At 47.8% G+C, this 15,739-nt stretch overlaps 1 protein-coding gene and 1 non-coding gene across 2 annotated transcripts in view; both read left to right on the top strand.

The window, feature by feature from the left end:
* RNFT2 (ring finger protein, transmembrane 2) overlaps window positions 1–6,208 on the top strand; it is a 29,037-nt gene extending 22,829 nt beyond the window's left edge. Inside the window, exons 7-10 of the mRNA XM_053368905.1 lie at window positions 2,273–2,422; window positions 2,940–3,005; window positions 4,673–4,774; window positions 5,825–6,208. Coding sequence (XP_053224880.1) covers window positions 2,273–2,422; window positions 2,940–3,005; window positions 4,673–4,774; window positions 5,825–5,959 — 453 coding nt within the window. The 3' untranslated portion in view covers window positions 5,960–6,208. The remainder of the gene's footprint in view (window positions 1–2,272; window positions 2,423–2,939; window positions 3,006–4,672; window positions 4,775–5,824) is intronic.
* TRNAA-UGC (transfer RNA alanine (anticodon UGC)) lies at window positions 51–123 on the top strand. The gene has a single exon. It is a non-coding gene; the product is annotated as a tRNA-Ala (tRNA).
* Window positions 6,209–15,739: the final 9,531 nt, after the last annotated feature.

The following is a 15,739-nucleotide window of genomic DNA, read 5'->3' as shown; positions in this document are numbered from 1 at the left end:
ACTAGATGGACCAGTGACCTGATAAGGCACATTCTGACGTTCTTAAGAGAAGGGTTGTAGCTCAGGGGTTAGGGCATCTGCTTTGCATGCAGAAGGTCCCAGGTTCGATCCCTGCCATCCCCAAGTAGGTCTGGGAGAGAGAACCGCAGCCAGGCAGTGTTGCTGAGATGTAGGTGGCCTGACTCAGTATAAGGTAGCTTCCTCCTGAGCTTTTGACAGCTGCCCAGTGGGATATAATAATAATAATAATAATAATAATAATAATAATAATAATAATAATTTATTTATTTATTTATACCCTGCCCATCTGGCTGGGTCTCCCCAGCCACCCTGGGCGGCTTCCAACAAAGTATTAAAATACAGTGGTCTGTTAAACATTAAAAGCTTCCCTAAAGAGGGCTGCCTTCAGATGTCTTCTAAAAGTCTGGTAGTTGTTCTTCTCTTTGACATCTGGTGGGAGAGGGTTCCACAAGGTTCCCTGTAACTTGGCTTCTCACAGTGAGGGAACCGCCAGAAGGCCCTCGGCACTGGACCTCAGTGTCCGGGCAGAACGATGGGGGTGGAGACGCTCCTTCATGTATACTGGACCGAGGCCATTTAGGGCTTTAAAGGTCAGCACCAACACTTTGAATTGTGCTCGGAAACGTACTGGGAGCCAATGTAGATCTTTCAAGACCAGTGTTACGCGGTCTCGGCGGCTGCTCCCAGTCAGCAGTCTAGCTGCCGCATTCTGGATTAGTTGTAGTTTCCGGGTCACCTTCAAAGGTAGCCCCATGTAGAGCGCATTGCAGTAATCCAAGCGAGAGATAACATGCACCACTCTGGCAAGGCAGTCCGCAGGCAGGTAGGATCTCAGCCTGCATACCAGATGGAGCTGGTAAACGGCTGCCCTGGACATTTTAGTTGATATGAGCCCTCCCCACAGCTTGAGCAGACTGGGCACCTTCTCCTCAAACATCTGGAGGGCTGTAGAGGTAGGAGAAGGCTGGGACAAAGGCGAGAGGCACAGCACCCCCTGGGACTGGAAGATATGACGACTGTATTTTTGAGCCGCCTTCCTCTTCCCAGGAGGGCAGCCAGCCAGGAGGTAAACACTGATCTAAATTGCTTTGCAGGTCCCACAGCGGTTTGCTCTGTTAAAGCCGAGCGCGTCGGGACAGATGCGCGGGAAAAGATCCTGGTTCTGGGTTTTCAAAAGGGCCCGAGTGCTGCCTGCCAGGCTGCTGAGCTCCTGCGAGTGGGTGAGGGGGCCTGGGAGCATAGCTGTCAATGTTTCCCTTTTTTAAAGGGAAATTCCCTTATTCTGAATAGGATTCCTCACAAGAAAAGGGAAAAGTTGACAGCTATGCCTGGGAGCCGAGCAAAGCAGTCCGTCGTTCACTCTCTTTATTACAACACTCAGGGACCGATGCTCAGAAAGAAACTTCATACGAATATAGGAAACAATCCCGATCAAAAGAAAATAGAAAACCGTAGCCATGGAATTACTGATAATTGTATGTCGTATTGTAGAGTGTCTGGCACAGAAAACAAAATGAGTGGCCCGGGATGGGAGGGGAACGGAGAAGTAGAAGGCACAGTTTGTTAGCTTTGCCGAAAGACAGGTTTCATCCAGCCCCCCACCCCCACCCTGAAATGTGCTAGATGGTCAATACAGGAACAACAGTTTTAGAAATGGGTGCCTGAGTTTTGATTGGTGTTTTCCTCTTCCCTCCTTGTTCCTTTTTCCTCGTGTGTCATGTTTTTCTTTTGGATTGTAAGACTGCAGGGGTAGGGACTGTCTGGTTGTAACAGATCATACGTAAGCCACCAGGGGAGCCTTTGGGGCTGAAGAGCAGGGGACAAATCCTTTAAATTTCCCAAACTTGGGTCTCCAGCTGTTTTTGAACTACAATTCCCACTAGTCCTGCTAGCTAGGGATGATAGGAGTTGTAGTCCCCAAACAGCTGGAGAGACAAGTTTGGGGAACCCTGCTTTAAATAAACAAAAACAGAACCTCAGATTAACTCCTAGCAAGTTCTACATACAGGAAACACCTGTTCAAAAGCTCTTTCTTTCCTTAATATGATATGCTTTAAACCTGGTCCTTTGAAACCTCAGATGAAGCGGCAAACCTGTTTATAGATTCAGTCCAGGTTGCTGCAGAGGGGTGTATGTGAACAGTTGGGTGTAAGAAAGGAATAAGTGAACCGGGCAACCTGGATTTGCTAGTTCTATGGTTCCAGGTGATAGCCTGGAAGTGGCCTTACCTGAGTTTCCCTCTCTCCTACAGGGCAAGTTCTACCTGGTCATTGAAGAGCTGAGCCAGCTGTTTCGCTCCCTGGTCCCCATCCAGCTGTGGTATAAATACATCATGGGAGACGACCCGTCCAGCAGCTATTTCCTCGGGGGGATTCTCCTGATCTTGTACAGCCTCTGCAAAGTAAGTGGTCGGCCTGAGGGTCAGGGGTGGGGAAAGCTTTAGGCCACTTACAGTCTAACCTACCTCACAAGGTTGTTGTGGGGATTAAATGAGGAGGAAGGAAAACCAGCTGCTCCACTTTGAGCTCCTTGCAGGAAAAGTGGGATATAAATGTAGTATTATATTTTTATTTTATTTTTTAAAAAATCCCATCAAGTCATGAGAAAAACCATTTTCTTCTCGAGACCCTGGAAAGCTGCTGCCAGCCAGAGTAGGAAACATTGGTCTAGATAAGACAAGTAGCCTGATCTGGGATAAAGCAGCATTCTCTGTTCCTTTGCGAGGATTCACACTGCGCTAGAGTGCAGGTTTAGTTGCCAGTGTTGGTTTTATCAGCCTCCCAGCAGGCCGCCATTCAACAGGCGAAGCTTTGATCTCACTTCAGAGAAAATGCTGTCGCTTACCTTGAAAGACAGAAATAGCACCTCCCCCCCCGCCCCCTCATCCTACAGTGAATTTCTACCTCTTTTTGTTCCAGTCTTTTGACATCTGCGGTCGCGTGGGAAGTGTGAGGAAAGCACTGAAGGTCCTTTGCACCCCCCAGGTAGGTAGGCAGCTGCTTTGCTTTCCTATAATTAAGATAATTGGATGCTTCAACAATGGCAAGGAAGAGCATCCATCGGAGCGGCAAGTGACTGACGAGTTTCTCTGCAGGGAGTGTGGGGAATTGCTAGCATTGCGCCGGTTAGGAAAGATTTGAGGAGTCCAGCTAAGTTAGCACATCCCTGGAAATTGCAGGAAATTATTCTCGGCTGTATTCGACCCAAAGCAAGCAATGAAGAAGCAATGGCAGCCAGTGCTTAAATGTATAGACAAAGGCGGGCAGACAGGCTCAAATGTGGCCCACCAGCCCTCTCTACCTGGCCCTCAGAACTCTCCCTAGGCCACGCCTCCAATCCCCAGCCACACCCCTCACCAGCCCTGATTGACAGCCAAGTGTTTCTGCCTGGCTGGATATGTGGCCTTGTACTCTGGCTATGCCTCTTGCCCAGGCATAGGCAAACTCGGCCCTCCAGATGTTTTGGGACTACAACTCCCATCATCCCTGACTACTGGTACTGTTAGCTGGGGATGATGGGAGTTGTAGTCCCAAAACATCTGGGGGGCCGAGTTTGCCTATGCCTACTCTTGCCTCTCTGGATGGGAGGACCAAGGAGGGTGCGTGGGGAAGCCATCCCACTGCACAAAGGTAAAAAATTATATTTGTTGTACCACCCACCTTTGCCCCTGGCCCTCAGAAAGTTGCCCAAAAGGGAGTGCGGCCCTCAGGGTGTTGTAGGGATGTTTTGCATTGGAGTCACTTTCATACAGGCAACTGGCCCTATGTCTCACATTTGAGAGGCAGTGTGGTATAGGAGTGAAGAGTCCCAAGCTAGGACCTGGGAGACTGGGGTTCAAGTAATGGTGGAGTCCGCCTCCCCAGCCTGAGCCTTCCAGAGAAGAGGAAGGCAGTACAGTGGTACCTCAGGTTACAGAAGCTTCAGGTTGTGATTTTTTTGGGTGGCGAACCGCCGAAACCTGGAAGTACTGGAATGCGCTGAAGCACTAAATTGCGCATGCACAGAAGCGCCGAATTGCAACCTGTGCATACACGTGCATCCTGCACAGATCATGTTCGCAACCCGAGGGTCCATTGTATAGGTTTACAGCAGTGGTTTGCGGGAGGTCATAACTCAGAGGCAGAGGAGGAGAGAAGCTGGGAAATAATGGAGGAAGAGGAGGGGGAAGCAGAGCTGGAGCAGCTGGCTGACACCTTATCACTAGAAAGCATCCCAGACCCCCCTTCTCCCAGAACCCGGCGAGCATTGAAAGTAGAAGAGCAAAGGGATTAGAGACAAGTGGACCTAAGTGACCACTGTAATGGGGGTGGTACTGTTGACGATTGAGGAGAGAGGTGGAGTGGAGATTACTCGGAGCAATGCGGTTACTCCAGGAGGCTGCTTTTCTCTGTGAATATTGAATTAAAGACCTTGGTAAGAACTCTCCTTGTTTATTTGTTCCTGGCAGCCTACCGTTCGGGGGGGGGGGAGGATCGGATTCCATGACACCCGACACGGGGTGGCCTCGTGGCCCAGGCAGTGTGTCACTGCCTGACCTACCTCACAGGGTTGTTGTGGGTATAAAAGACAGAGGAGAATGCGGGATCGAAATGTAAAACTGAACGGTGACATCCTTTCGTTTTGACTGCGTGCTTCTCCCTCCTTTTCCCAGACCTACGGGGTCCGTGCCACCAGCCAGCAGTGCACTGAGGCTGGCGACATCTGTGCCATCTGCCAGACTGAGTTCCGGGAACCCCTGATCCTCTTATGCCAGGTAATGCGGACTGGTTGGGTGCTGGGCAGCCTGGGCAAAGTGGCGCTGTCCTCACCCAGCTTGCTAAGTCGCCTCTGGGCTTAGTTTGCCAAACTGGGGGGTGGGGCGGGGAATGATCATACAAATTGCAGGTGTCACAGCAGCACACAGACACACACAATGGCACTTTCCATGAAATCTTGCTCAACATGGGGCTGGAACGCATGACACTGTGTTTAAAAGTGTCATGCTCTTAATGTGTCTGGGAAGAGTACACTGTTAGTTCATAATACAGTCATACCTCGGGTTACAGATGCTTTAGGTTGCGTTTTTTCAGGTTACGGACCACCGAAACCCTGGAATGGGTTACTTCTGGGTTTCGGCAGCCGTGCATGCACAGAAGAGCTAAATCGCACTTTGCGCATGCGCAGAAGCGCCAAATCGCAACCCACATGTGCACAAACGCACCACTGCGGGTAGCAAACGCTGTGGGTTGCGAACGTGCATCCCGCACGGATCACATTCACAATCCAAGCATCCACTGTACTGAAAAGAGGGTTTTTTTGTCTTGCAGCAGTGAGTGGGGGTGCATTGGAGAAGCTTAGATCCTAATTACTTTTATTTACTTTAGTTTTTGAATGCCCGGGAAGCTAGTCCCCCCCTTGCATATGTCAACACTTTGAAATTCATTTTTTAAAAAATGGAAGGAAAAAAGAATTGGGGATAGGGTAAAGATTTCAGCTTCCTTAGGATTGGGCATGGCGCCAGCAGCAAGCAGCCTTGGGCACCTGCCAGCACCCACCAGCCCTTGTGTCTTTGTGGCTCTTGAGCAGCAGGAAGTTACTAGTCAACATTTTTTTTATTAAAAAAAAAAAGAATTTCTGCACAGTGCCACAGAGGGGCCCTCGTTCAAATACTCTGGCGCCTCTCCTGGCGGTCCTTTCCATTGTTGCATGCTTGCTGCTTCCTGCTCATTGTACACCATCCTTCATTTTCAGCACCGTTCGCCTCTGCAGAAGGTCCCGGGTTCCATAATAATGACAATAACCTTTGCTCCTTTTGCCTATAAAGCACGTCTTTTGCGAAGAGTGTCTCTGCCTCTGGTTTGACCGGGAGAAGACCTGCCCGCTGTGCCGCTCTGTGGCCGTGGAGACCTTGCGGTGTTGGAAAGATGGTACCACTTCGGCTCATTTCCAGGTGTATTAAACAGAATGAATAGAATGGTGTCTCTCTCTCTCTCCTTCTTTCTCTTTCTTTTTCTCTTTCTCCTTCTTTGGTGGTGGAAAGAAGGAGCATTTGCCTGCATGCTTACCTGAAGTCATTGCAACCCGGCTCCCCTTCCGTCTTGCTGGAGCCTTGCATCTTCTCTCAGGACCTGCCAGGAGCTGTGAAGAGCGCCCTCCCTTCATACATTTGATGTTTGCGTTGGCCTCTTCTGCTCAGAGCCAACTAGGTTAATAATAATAATAAATAATAATAATAAACTTAATTTATATCCCGCCCTCCCCAGCCGAAGCCGGGCTCAGAGCGGCTAACAACAGTAAAATGATAAAACATTCTAAAATCATTTCATTATAAAATTAATTCCAATCAGATTAATGGCAACCATTGGGCTAGAGTTCTGTGAGGATTGCCAAAGGAGGGAGTCAGGCTGTGGCCTGGCCAAAGGCCTGGTGGAACACCTCTGTCTTGCAGGCCCTGCAGAAAGATGTCAAGTCCCGCAGGGCCCTAGTCTCTTGTGACAGAGCGTTCCACCAGATCGGAGCCATGACCAAAAAAGCCCTGGCTCTAGTTGAGGCCGGCCTAACCTCTCTTAAGGGAAGGGCTGTAGTTCTGAGGGAGAGCAACTGCTTTGAATGCAGAAGGTCTCTGGTTCAATCCCAGCATCTCTCCCAGGAGGAGGCTGGGAAACATCCCCTCTGTTTGAAACCCTGGAGGGTTGCTGCCAATCCGTGTAGGCAGTATTGAGCTAGGTGGACCCAAGGATATGGGTCAGCCTTCTGTTTACTTCCGTCCTTGATTTGGATACATGAGGACTAGAATCTTACACTCTCTTTTTTGAGGGGAAGAGCCATCGCTTAGTGGCAGAGCATCTGCTTTGCATTCAGAAGGTCTCATGTAGAGGTGGGAAAGCCAGAGCGTCACTGTGTTGGCTGTACTGAGCTGGATTGGCCAGTGGTTTTACTTGGTAGAAGGCAGCCTGCTTAATTCCAATCTTCATTTGGAATCATGAGGACTAGCATCTTCTTTTTAAGGAAAAATTCCATAGCTCCATATAATAATAATAATTTATTATTTATACCCCACCCATCTGGCTGGGCTTCCCCAGCCACTCTGGACGGCTTCCAAAAAAATATTAAAATACAGTAACGCATCAAACATTAAAAGCTTCCCTAAAAAGGGCTGCCTTCAGATGTCTTCTAAAAGTCTGGTAGTTGTTCTCTTTGACATCTGGTGGGAGGGCGTTCCACAGGGCAAGAAGGCCCTCTGCCTGGTTCCCTGTAACTTGGCTTCTCGCAGTGAGGGAACCGCCAGAAGGCCCTTGGAGCTGGACCTCAGTGTCCAGGCAGAACGATGGATGTGGAGATGCTCCTTCAGGTATACTGGACTGAGGCCATTTAGGGCTTTAAAGGTCAGCATCAAGCTGATGGACCAACTCAGTATTACACACCTTTTCATGTTCCTATAACTATAAATGTTTGGAAGCGAGTGGGGGATCTGATGGGCACATCACTTGCATTTCTTCTGAATGTCGAGCACCTTTATGTGCTGAAGGTCTCAGGTACTGCTGAGAGAGACTGCAGAGCTGCTGCCAGTCCCTGTCAGCAGTAATGAGCCAGGTGGTCCAAGGGTCTGGCTGAGTGTTAAGGTAGCTTTCTATGTTCATAATGGAGGCACCAAACACCTTGTTTCCACCTCTCTTACGTTTTGGGTGACCTAAAGGGAAGGACTTGTTCACAACGGCTCATAATTTACCAAGGGAATTGGCAACCCCATGCTTCAGCGATGGCCACTCAGTTAATGTCAGGGAACTGCCATCGGAAGAACAGGAGGTGAAAAGGCTCACAGAGGTTGGGAGAGACTTATCAGCTGAGGAGGGAACCAGCAGGGGGAGAGAAGGAGCTCCAAGGGAAAGTGAGTCGGAGGGATGGCTCAGAGACACTTCCAGCGAAAACAGTGGGGAGGTTTCAGGACCTCCTATAGGGACACCCACTCCTTGCCGGAAACTGTCGCGCCGAGAGTCCAGAAGGCGCGTTTCCGTTAAGGAGTTTTTATGCTGGAAGAAATTCCGTAAACGCCCACTGTCAGATTCTACCAGCGACTGACGGAGCCATGCTTAAGGAGCTCCGTTACAGACAGAGGTTTGTGGACTTAGCCAAACTCTGAGGGACTAGGAATTTCACGCACAAGCAGCTCATCGTCCCATCTCAGTTAATACTGTTTTAAAAGAAGTATAGGACAAATATTTCATAGGGAATAAGCCGACGTGGGTGGCGCTGTGGGTTAAACCACAGAGCCTAGGACTTGCCAATCAGAAGGTAGGCGGTTCGAATCCCCGCGACGGGGTGAGCTCCCGTTGCTCGGTCCCTGCTCCTGCCAACCTAGCAGTTCGAAAGCACGTCAAAGTGCAAGTAGATCAATAGTTGTCACTCCGGTGGGAATGGAAATGGCGTTTCCGTGCGCTGCTCTGGTTTGCCAGAAGTGCTTTAGTCATGCTGGCCACATGACCCGGAAGCTGTACTCCGGCTCCTTCGGCCAATAAAGCGAGATGAGCACCGCAACCCCAGAGTTGGCCACGACTGGACCTAATGGTCAGGGGTCCCTTTACCTTTAAGCCGATCAATGGTCGTAATGGCAAAATGGAGCTTCTCTGTCTACAGGCATTCTACCAGCCTCAGGGATGCAACAAGGGCTCTTGCCTTCTCACTCTGCTTTATGGGCTTTCCGCAACCTCGGCCCTCCAAATGTTTTGACACTACAATTCCCATCATCCCTGACCACTGGTCCTGCTAGCTAGGGATCATGGGAGTTGTAGGCCAAAAACATCTGGAGGGCCGAGATTGAGGAAGCCTGTTCTAGAGGCACCTGGTTTGCCACTTTTAAAAATGGGATTGAATCATAGAATAGTAGAGTTGGAAGGGCCCACGAGGATCATCTAGTCCAACCCCCTGCACAATGCAAGAAGATACAGCTGTCCCATATGAGGATCGAACTTGCAACCTTGGCATTATCAGCAACCATTCTCTAACCAGTTGAGCTATCCAGACTGCATTGGATGGAGCTTTGGTTTGATCCATCCAGGCTCTTTTGTTTCATCGAGGAATCTGTGTTTCTTACCACATGTTCCCTGGAGAGCTGATTTCCATGAGATTTGGGGAAGCCTGACCACCAATAACCGCTGGCCTGCATGCCCACTGTGTTTAACATGGCCTTATCTTCTGAGAAAACAGTATTGGAGACCAGAGTTTCCTTTTCTCCAGGGATGGGCAGCCTGGTTCTTCCTCCAGATGCTGTTGGACTCCAGATCCCATCATCCTCAGAGAGCGTGGCCAGTGGTCAAGAACGATGGGACTTGGAGTCCAACAACACCTGTAAGACCACAGGCTCCCCACCTCTGATTTTTACTTCCTCCAGCATGATCAGCAATGGTCCAAAAGGTTATTTGCATCAACCAGCTAGGTGTTTATGATTCTAGTATATATAAGGAAGGTGTATAATGAAATCATCCATCAGCACTTCAGAGAAGCTTCTGGGTCCTGGCAGGGTGCAGTTAATCACTCACAAACTGTATGTTTGTCATGGTGGCTAACGAAAGAGAAATTTTAAACTCTTCTAGCCAAACATCACTTCCTCTGATTAAATGATGCTGTTTTCAAGGTGGCTGTTATTGAGGATCATAAAATCATAGAATTGGAAAGGGGACACAAGGGTCATCTAGTCCAACCCCCTGCAATGCAGGAATCTTTTGGCCAACATGGGATTCGAACCCATAACCCTAAGATTAAGAGTCTCGTGCTCTTATACCATTTTATAGGAAAGCCAACTGGTCCAGGTGATTTCCCATTTCCCATTGTTTCTATTTCATTCTCAATATCTGATACCTTTAGGAGGGCTGATAGCATATCTTTTTGACATTTTTCAATGGTTGGTATTTTAATATCCTAAAAAAAGTTTTCCACCCCATCCTCTGGTATATTTTCTGGCCCTTCATATAGCCTTTTGTAGAATTAAAAAAAATCATTATTTATATCTGTTGATGAGGTCGCTGCGATGTTGTTTTCCTTTCTTATTAAAGGTATTATTTGGTTCATTTTCTTCTGTTTTAGATGATTAGCTAGAATTTTTGTCGGTCTTTCTCCCTGTTCCCAATATGCTTTTCTTAGACATAATAAGCTGAACTCATTTTGTTGAGCTAGTATCTTATTCAGTTCTAGTGTTTGTTGTTGTATTCTTTCATATGTAACCCCGAAGCTAAGCGATGGTGGTACCACCCTTAAGTTGAATCCATGTGTCCAATATGTAAGCTCTCTGTTAATATAAGCAGCATTTCCACAGAGCTTCCACAAGCTTCTTGCCAATGGACTCGCATTAAACGAAGCTTGCCCCATTGGATGGGGGCGTTCAGTGTCCTGCAAGCTACATCTGTGTGTGGATTTCAGTGTAAATGGAACTTTGTACTGTGTGTCTGTGTCATGGTCCCTTCCCTTACCACACACTACTGCTATATTGGCCCACGGCTCCCTGCTCCTCTCTTGCCTTTCTCCTCAGTTCACGTAGACAGGCAGACAGACTCGGTAGATTTGGAAGCGACCACAAGGGGTCATCTAGCCCAACCCCCCTGCAATGCAGGAATTCTTCCACCCAACACAGAATTTGAACCCACCACCCTGAGATTGATAGTCTCAGGCTCTACTGACAGAGCTATCCCTGTTGTGATGCACCAGCTCCTACAAGAAGATCCTGGGAACCTGCAACTTAAAGGGAGTACTTTGCAAAGCTAAACCATGGAACTTGCTCCCAACAAGGTGTTGTGATGGTGGCCAACTTGGATGCCTGTGAAAGGTTTATTAGGCAAATTTGTGGAGGATAAGGCTATCCGTGGCTACTAGCCACAGTGACTGTGTTGTGCCTCCCCTGTTGGAGGCAACCTGTTTGGCCACTGTAAGAACAGGAGGCTGGATGTCTTTGGCCTTTGTGTTCCTGGTGTTTTAACTGAGGTTAAGTCTGACTTTCCCAGACTCTGGCACCCATCCAGAATTTCATGAGCCTACAGAGGTACCTTGGTTCTCAAACGCCTTGGTACTCAAACAACTTGGAACTCAAAGACTGCAAACCCGGAAGTGTGTGTTCCGGTTTGCGAACGTTTTTCGGAAGCCAAACGTGCTCCGTTTTGAGTGCCACGCTTCTGTTTTGAGTGTTACACTGAGGTCTGTTTTTGCTATTTATTTTGTGTTTTTGCAGCTCTTTTTGTTTTGTTTTTGTGACTGTGTAGAACCCACTTCAGCTATGATTGATTGATTGTGCGACTGCAGTACATTGTTTATTGCTTTTATTTTATGGATCAGTGGTCTTGTTAGATAGTAAAATTCATGTTAAATTGCTGTTTTAGGCATTATTTTTAAAAGTCTGGAACGGATTAATCCATTTTGCATTACAGTGGTGCCTCGCAAGACGAAATTAATTCATTCTGCGAGTTTCTTCGTCTTGCGGATTTTTCGTCTTGCGAAGCACGGCTATTAACAGTATTAACGGTTTTAAGAAAAAGGAAACAAACTCGCAAGAACTCGCAAGACGTTTTCGTCTTGCGCAGCAAGCCCATAGGGAAATTCGTCTTGCGAAGCAACTCAAAAAACGAAAAACTCTTTCGTCTTGCGAGTTTTTCGTCTTGCGAGGCATTCGTCTTGCGGGGTACCACTGTACTTTCTATGGGAAAGCATGCCTTGGTTTTGGAACGCTTTGGTTTTGGAACAGACTAAGTTTGAGTACCAAGGTACCACTGTAATAGTGACTATAATGGAAATGGAGCTTGCATCATTTCCCCACCTCCCTATTTATCCTCACGACAACCCTGTGAGGTAGGCTGAGAGGCAGTGATGCTTTCCCTTTCACCGTGCCTCTCCTGTTAACCCCTCCATCCTAATCCCTCAAAATGCAGTTCTGTAAAAACTTAAAATATTGCTTTTAGAATGAATCACACTGGTGACATTTGACATACGAACCTGTATTGGAAGCGCATTTGCATTGGGCAGTTCTGCTTGGTTCTGTGATCATGGTAGTGCCACACACGGTTTCTGGGCCCTACTACCCCGATTTAGCTCTAGGTACACTGGAAAATAAGTTTGTGTGTTGTGCCTCCATGTTTGTCCAAGTCTCGGTGTGTGTGTGTGCACTAAAATGTACCCTCCACCCCACTGGAAGTAATTGCCACACCTCAACAAGGACAGGTCTCCAGATGGCTTGGGATTGATGGAACAGGTGGTCAGTCTAAGGCAAGGGTTTCCAAACTTTGGCCTCCAGCTGTTTTTGGACTACAGTTCCCATCATCCCTGACCACTGGTCCTGCTAGCTAGGGATGATGGGAATTGTAGTCCCAAAACAGCGTTTGGGAAACCTTGGTCTAAGGTCAGGCTAGGTTGTGGCACTCCAGATATTGCTTGACTACAACTCCCATCATCCCTGGCTGTTGGCCACGCTGCCTAGGGCTGATGGGACGTGGAGTCCGGAAACATCTGAAGGGCCACAGGTTCGGCACCTGTGACCCTAAGGCAGTGGTTCTCAACCTGTGGGTCCCCAGATGTTGTTTAACTACAACTCCCATCATCCCTGAGCTCTGGCCATGCTAGCTAGGGATGATGGGAGTTGTAGTTCAACAACATCTGAGGACCCACAGGTTGAGAAAGGCTGCCCTAAGGGATTGCCTTGCCCTCTCCGTGTATCTGACCACTCTGATCTGTGGAACTTGCACTCACTGAAATGTCACATAATGCATATTCCACAGTATTGAAGTTTGGGCTTTTAACGGTGGGCAGGGATTGGCCCTTGGTGGTCAGCTGACGGAATGCCCAGGCAAGCTGCTGTGTCAGCCTTGGAATCCCAGAGCTCAGAAGAAAGTTGTCTGTTGGTGCAAGGAGGTCAGGATTCCTTGCTTAGCACCACTAGCAATAATGCACAGCACACAGGCAACATGCACTCCTGGTGTGCATTGGACTTTCACCCACTTTTCCCTCTGCTGCACAATCTGTTGGAAGGAAAACATTTACAGTGACCGATCTTGGAAGATTTTGAAGACAGGACAATGTACACACAACTTGAATCGCTTTCCCTTTCTTTCCTTTTTTAATAAAGTCAATATAAATATGTACAAAGTCTCCAGCATAGGAAATTCCTTTTACAAAAGGGCAAGAAAAAGCCACCTCGAGCCGCAAATGAAAGTTACAAAGTGACTTATTAATGTTCGTTCCGCGTCTGCGAGGAGTCGATCTTTCAGCGGAATTCCCTGCTGATTTGACATTCGGCAGGCACCCTCGCGATATACTGTTTCAGACCCCTGTTAAAAACTTCTTTATTCCAGCAAGCCTTCCCAGGCATATATGATTTCATTACATATACTTCTTATTCTTTGATTTTCTGCTGATTTCCTCTATGAGCCGTTGATAATTGTTTTATACCATCTTATGTACATTGCTTGGAGGCTTTTTTATTTATTAAGTGGTTTATAAATTTATCTAAATACAAAATAAAATAAAATCTGCAACGTGCCCAGACAGGCGTCTTGCAAGGCAGCAGCGCACGACTGGGTGTGGAACAGAGAAGAGCTGCGAGGACAATGTTTCGCACCTGCATTTTCGACCCAAAGAACCACTGGATATCTTTGAGCGATGGAGTGGCAATTTCCTGACCTCAACTTTTCCCCTAGGAGAGTTGAGCGCTGTGGCTTCCTTTTGACAACAGCTTAGGTATCAACTCTTAAATTTCTGAATTGTTTCATGGAATTCACCTCCATGTACAAAATGACACAAAACTCATGTTCAGATCACATTAGAAAATTGCAGTCTTCCCTGTTACAAGTACCCAAAAACTACAATTACCCATGACTCCTTCCACGTTTACTTGAAATATTTGTATCTTGCTTTTTTATTCATTTTGCAAGTATTCAAAACAGCTTACATACAACAGGGCTGGGGAACCTTTGGCCTATGGGGCAGATGCGGCCCTCCAGTTCTCTCTATCTGGCCCTTGGAACCTTCCCCAGGCCATGCCCCTTGCCCCAAGTTTTTGCCTGGCTGGAATGAGCCCTTGAACTTTGATAAGGCCTCGTTTTCCCAATGGAGGAAAGAGAGGTGTGTGTGTAAAAAAAACCCCACAACCCCAGCCCACTGTACAAAGGTAAAATTTACATTCATTGCTCCTCCCACCACATTTGGCCACACCCACCACTACCATGTGGCCCTCGGGAGCTTACCAAGAAGGAAATGCGGCCCTCGGGCATAAAAGGTTCCCCACCCTGGTGTGAAACGACAGAGGGGAAGCACTCCAAATAACAACAATATGAAATCAATAAAAACAAGATGAAACGGATGGATAAATAACTAGAAAGATGCCAAGCAGTCAGTTCCTTTTGCCCTCCAGAATTCATTGGGACTCCAGCTCCCATCAGCCCTGGCCGGCATGGCCAATAAGCAGGGATGGTGGGAATTACGTTTCAGCAACACCAGAGGGTCAAAACTTCCCCCTCCCTGCTCTAGGGCAAGATCCCCAAGGCCCACTGAATAAGGAGCAGAGCGAAATGGCCGTATCACAAGTCAGAGGATTTGTCTCTCTAACCTTGTGTTGTCTGTTCTGACTGGCAGTCGCTCTCCTGGGTTTCAGAGGAGCCTATCCCATCGCCTGCTCCGAGAGACACAAAGGAATTGAACCTGCAAACTCCAGCGCACAAATCAAGAGCCTTTTCCCATTTTTCACAGCCCTGCCAAGCAAAAGAGAGACGATTCCACTGTGCCAGGGGGAGTTTGCTCTAGAGCTTCGGGGCCACAGCTGTCAAGGCTCTGCTTGTTGAAGAGGGTATACAGCTCACGTACAAAAGTGGTAAAGGATGCAAGGCCTGTTTTAATGCACAGGGGTGGTGGGAGGATTGGCGTACGTTGCACGAGAGCACAAAACAGACACAAAGAATTCTGCAGGTACGGCAAGCAGGAGTGGCCATTTACAGGCGGGCATTAGGCATGTTGCAAGTAATAAAAACTCTGGGACTCAACTGGTCTTTTGAGAAATGCGGTATGCGGAGCAGCTTGCAAGCTAGCAATTGGTGGGTCGGGGTCAACTCTGGCGTCCTGAGTAATGCCATCCACTAATATTGCAGGCAAAGTAGGGACTACAGCAGATAGGACCTGTGGAAATGAGACCTGACAGGAAGTAGAGAGCAGGGATGAGACATGCGACTCTCCAGACTGTACTCTGCATAGCTAGAGCCCGTGTGGAACAGGGGTTGGAAGTCTGGGGTTCAAATCCCCATTCCCACTCATAAATGATCTCTCCGCCCAAGCTACCTCACAGGGTTGTGGTGAAGTTAAAATGGAGGTATTGGAAGAAGCCTCCAACATATTGCCTCAAGGTCCTTGAATGAAGATGGGGGTATTAGTCAGAAAATGAACTAATAAGCTAATATCTGAGCAAGGCCCTCTTGAGAATTAGTATCTGAGCCCTTGAATTTGGGGGAGAGGGGAATCAATATTGATCATGGTTGACACCCCAGCCCCCACCTACTATTACATTAATGTTTGAATAAAAAGAGGGAAGAAAATATATGCTTTGATCTAATCATGAGCTGCATTTTCTTGCTCTGGAAATCTACACATAGGGACAGAAAAGTGTCTTGTAGCACCATCAAAAATTATTGGATTCAATATGGTAGAAGCTTCTGTTGAATGCGTCATCAGCCGGCAATGAGGGCTGCGTTTGCCAGGCGAGTTTGCCATAACAGACTGA

The sequence above is a fragment of the Podarcis raffonei genome, chromosome 16, assembly GCF_027172205.1.
Source record: "Podarcis raffonei isolate rPodRaf1 chromosome 16, rPodRaf1.pri, whole genome shotgun sequence".
In the NCBI taxonomy this organism is placed as follows: domain Eukaryota; kingdom Metazoa; phylum Chordata; class Lepidosauria; order Squamata; family Lacertidae; genus Podarcis; species Podarcis raffonei.
This window is presented reverse-complemented; position numbering and strand designations above follow the sequence as displayed.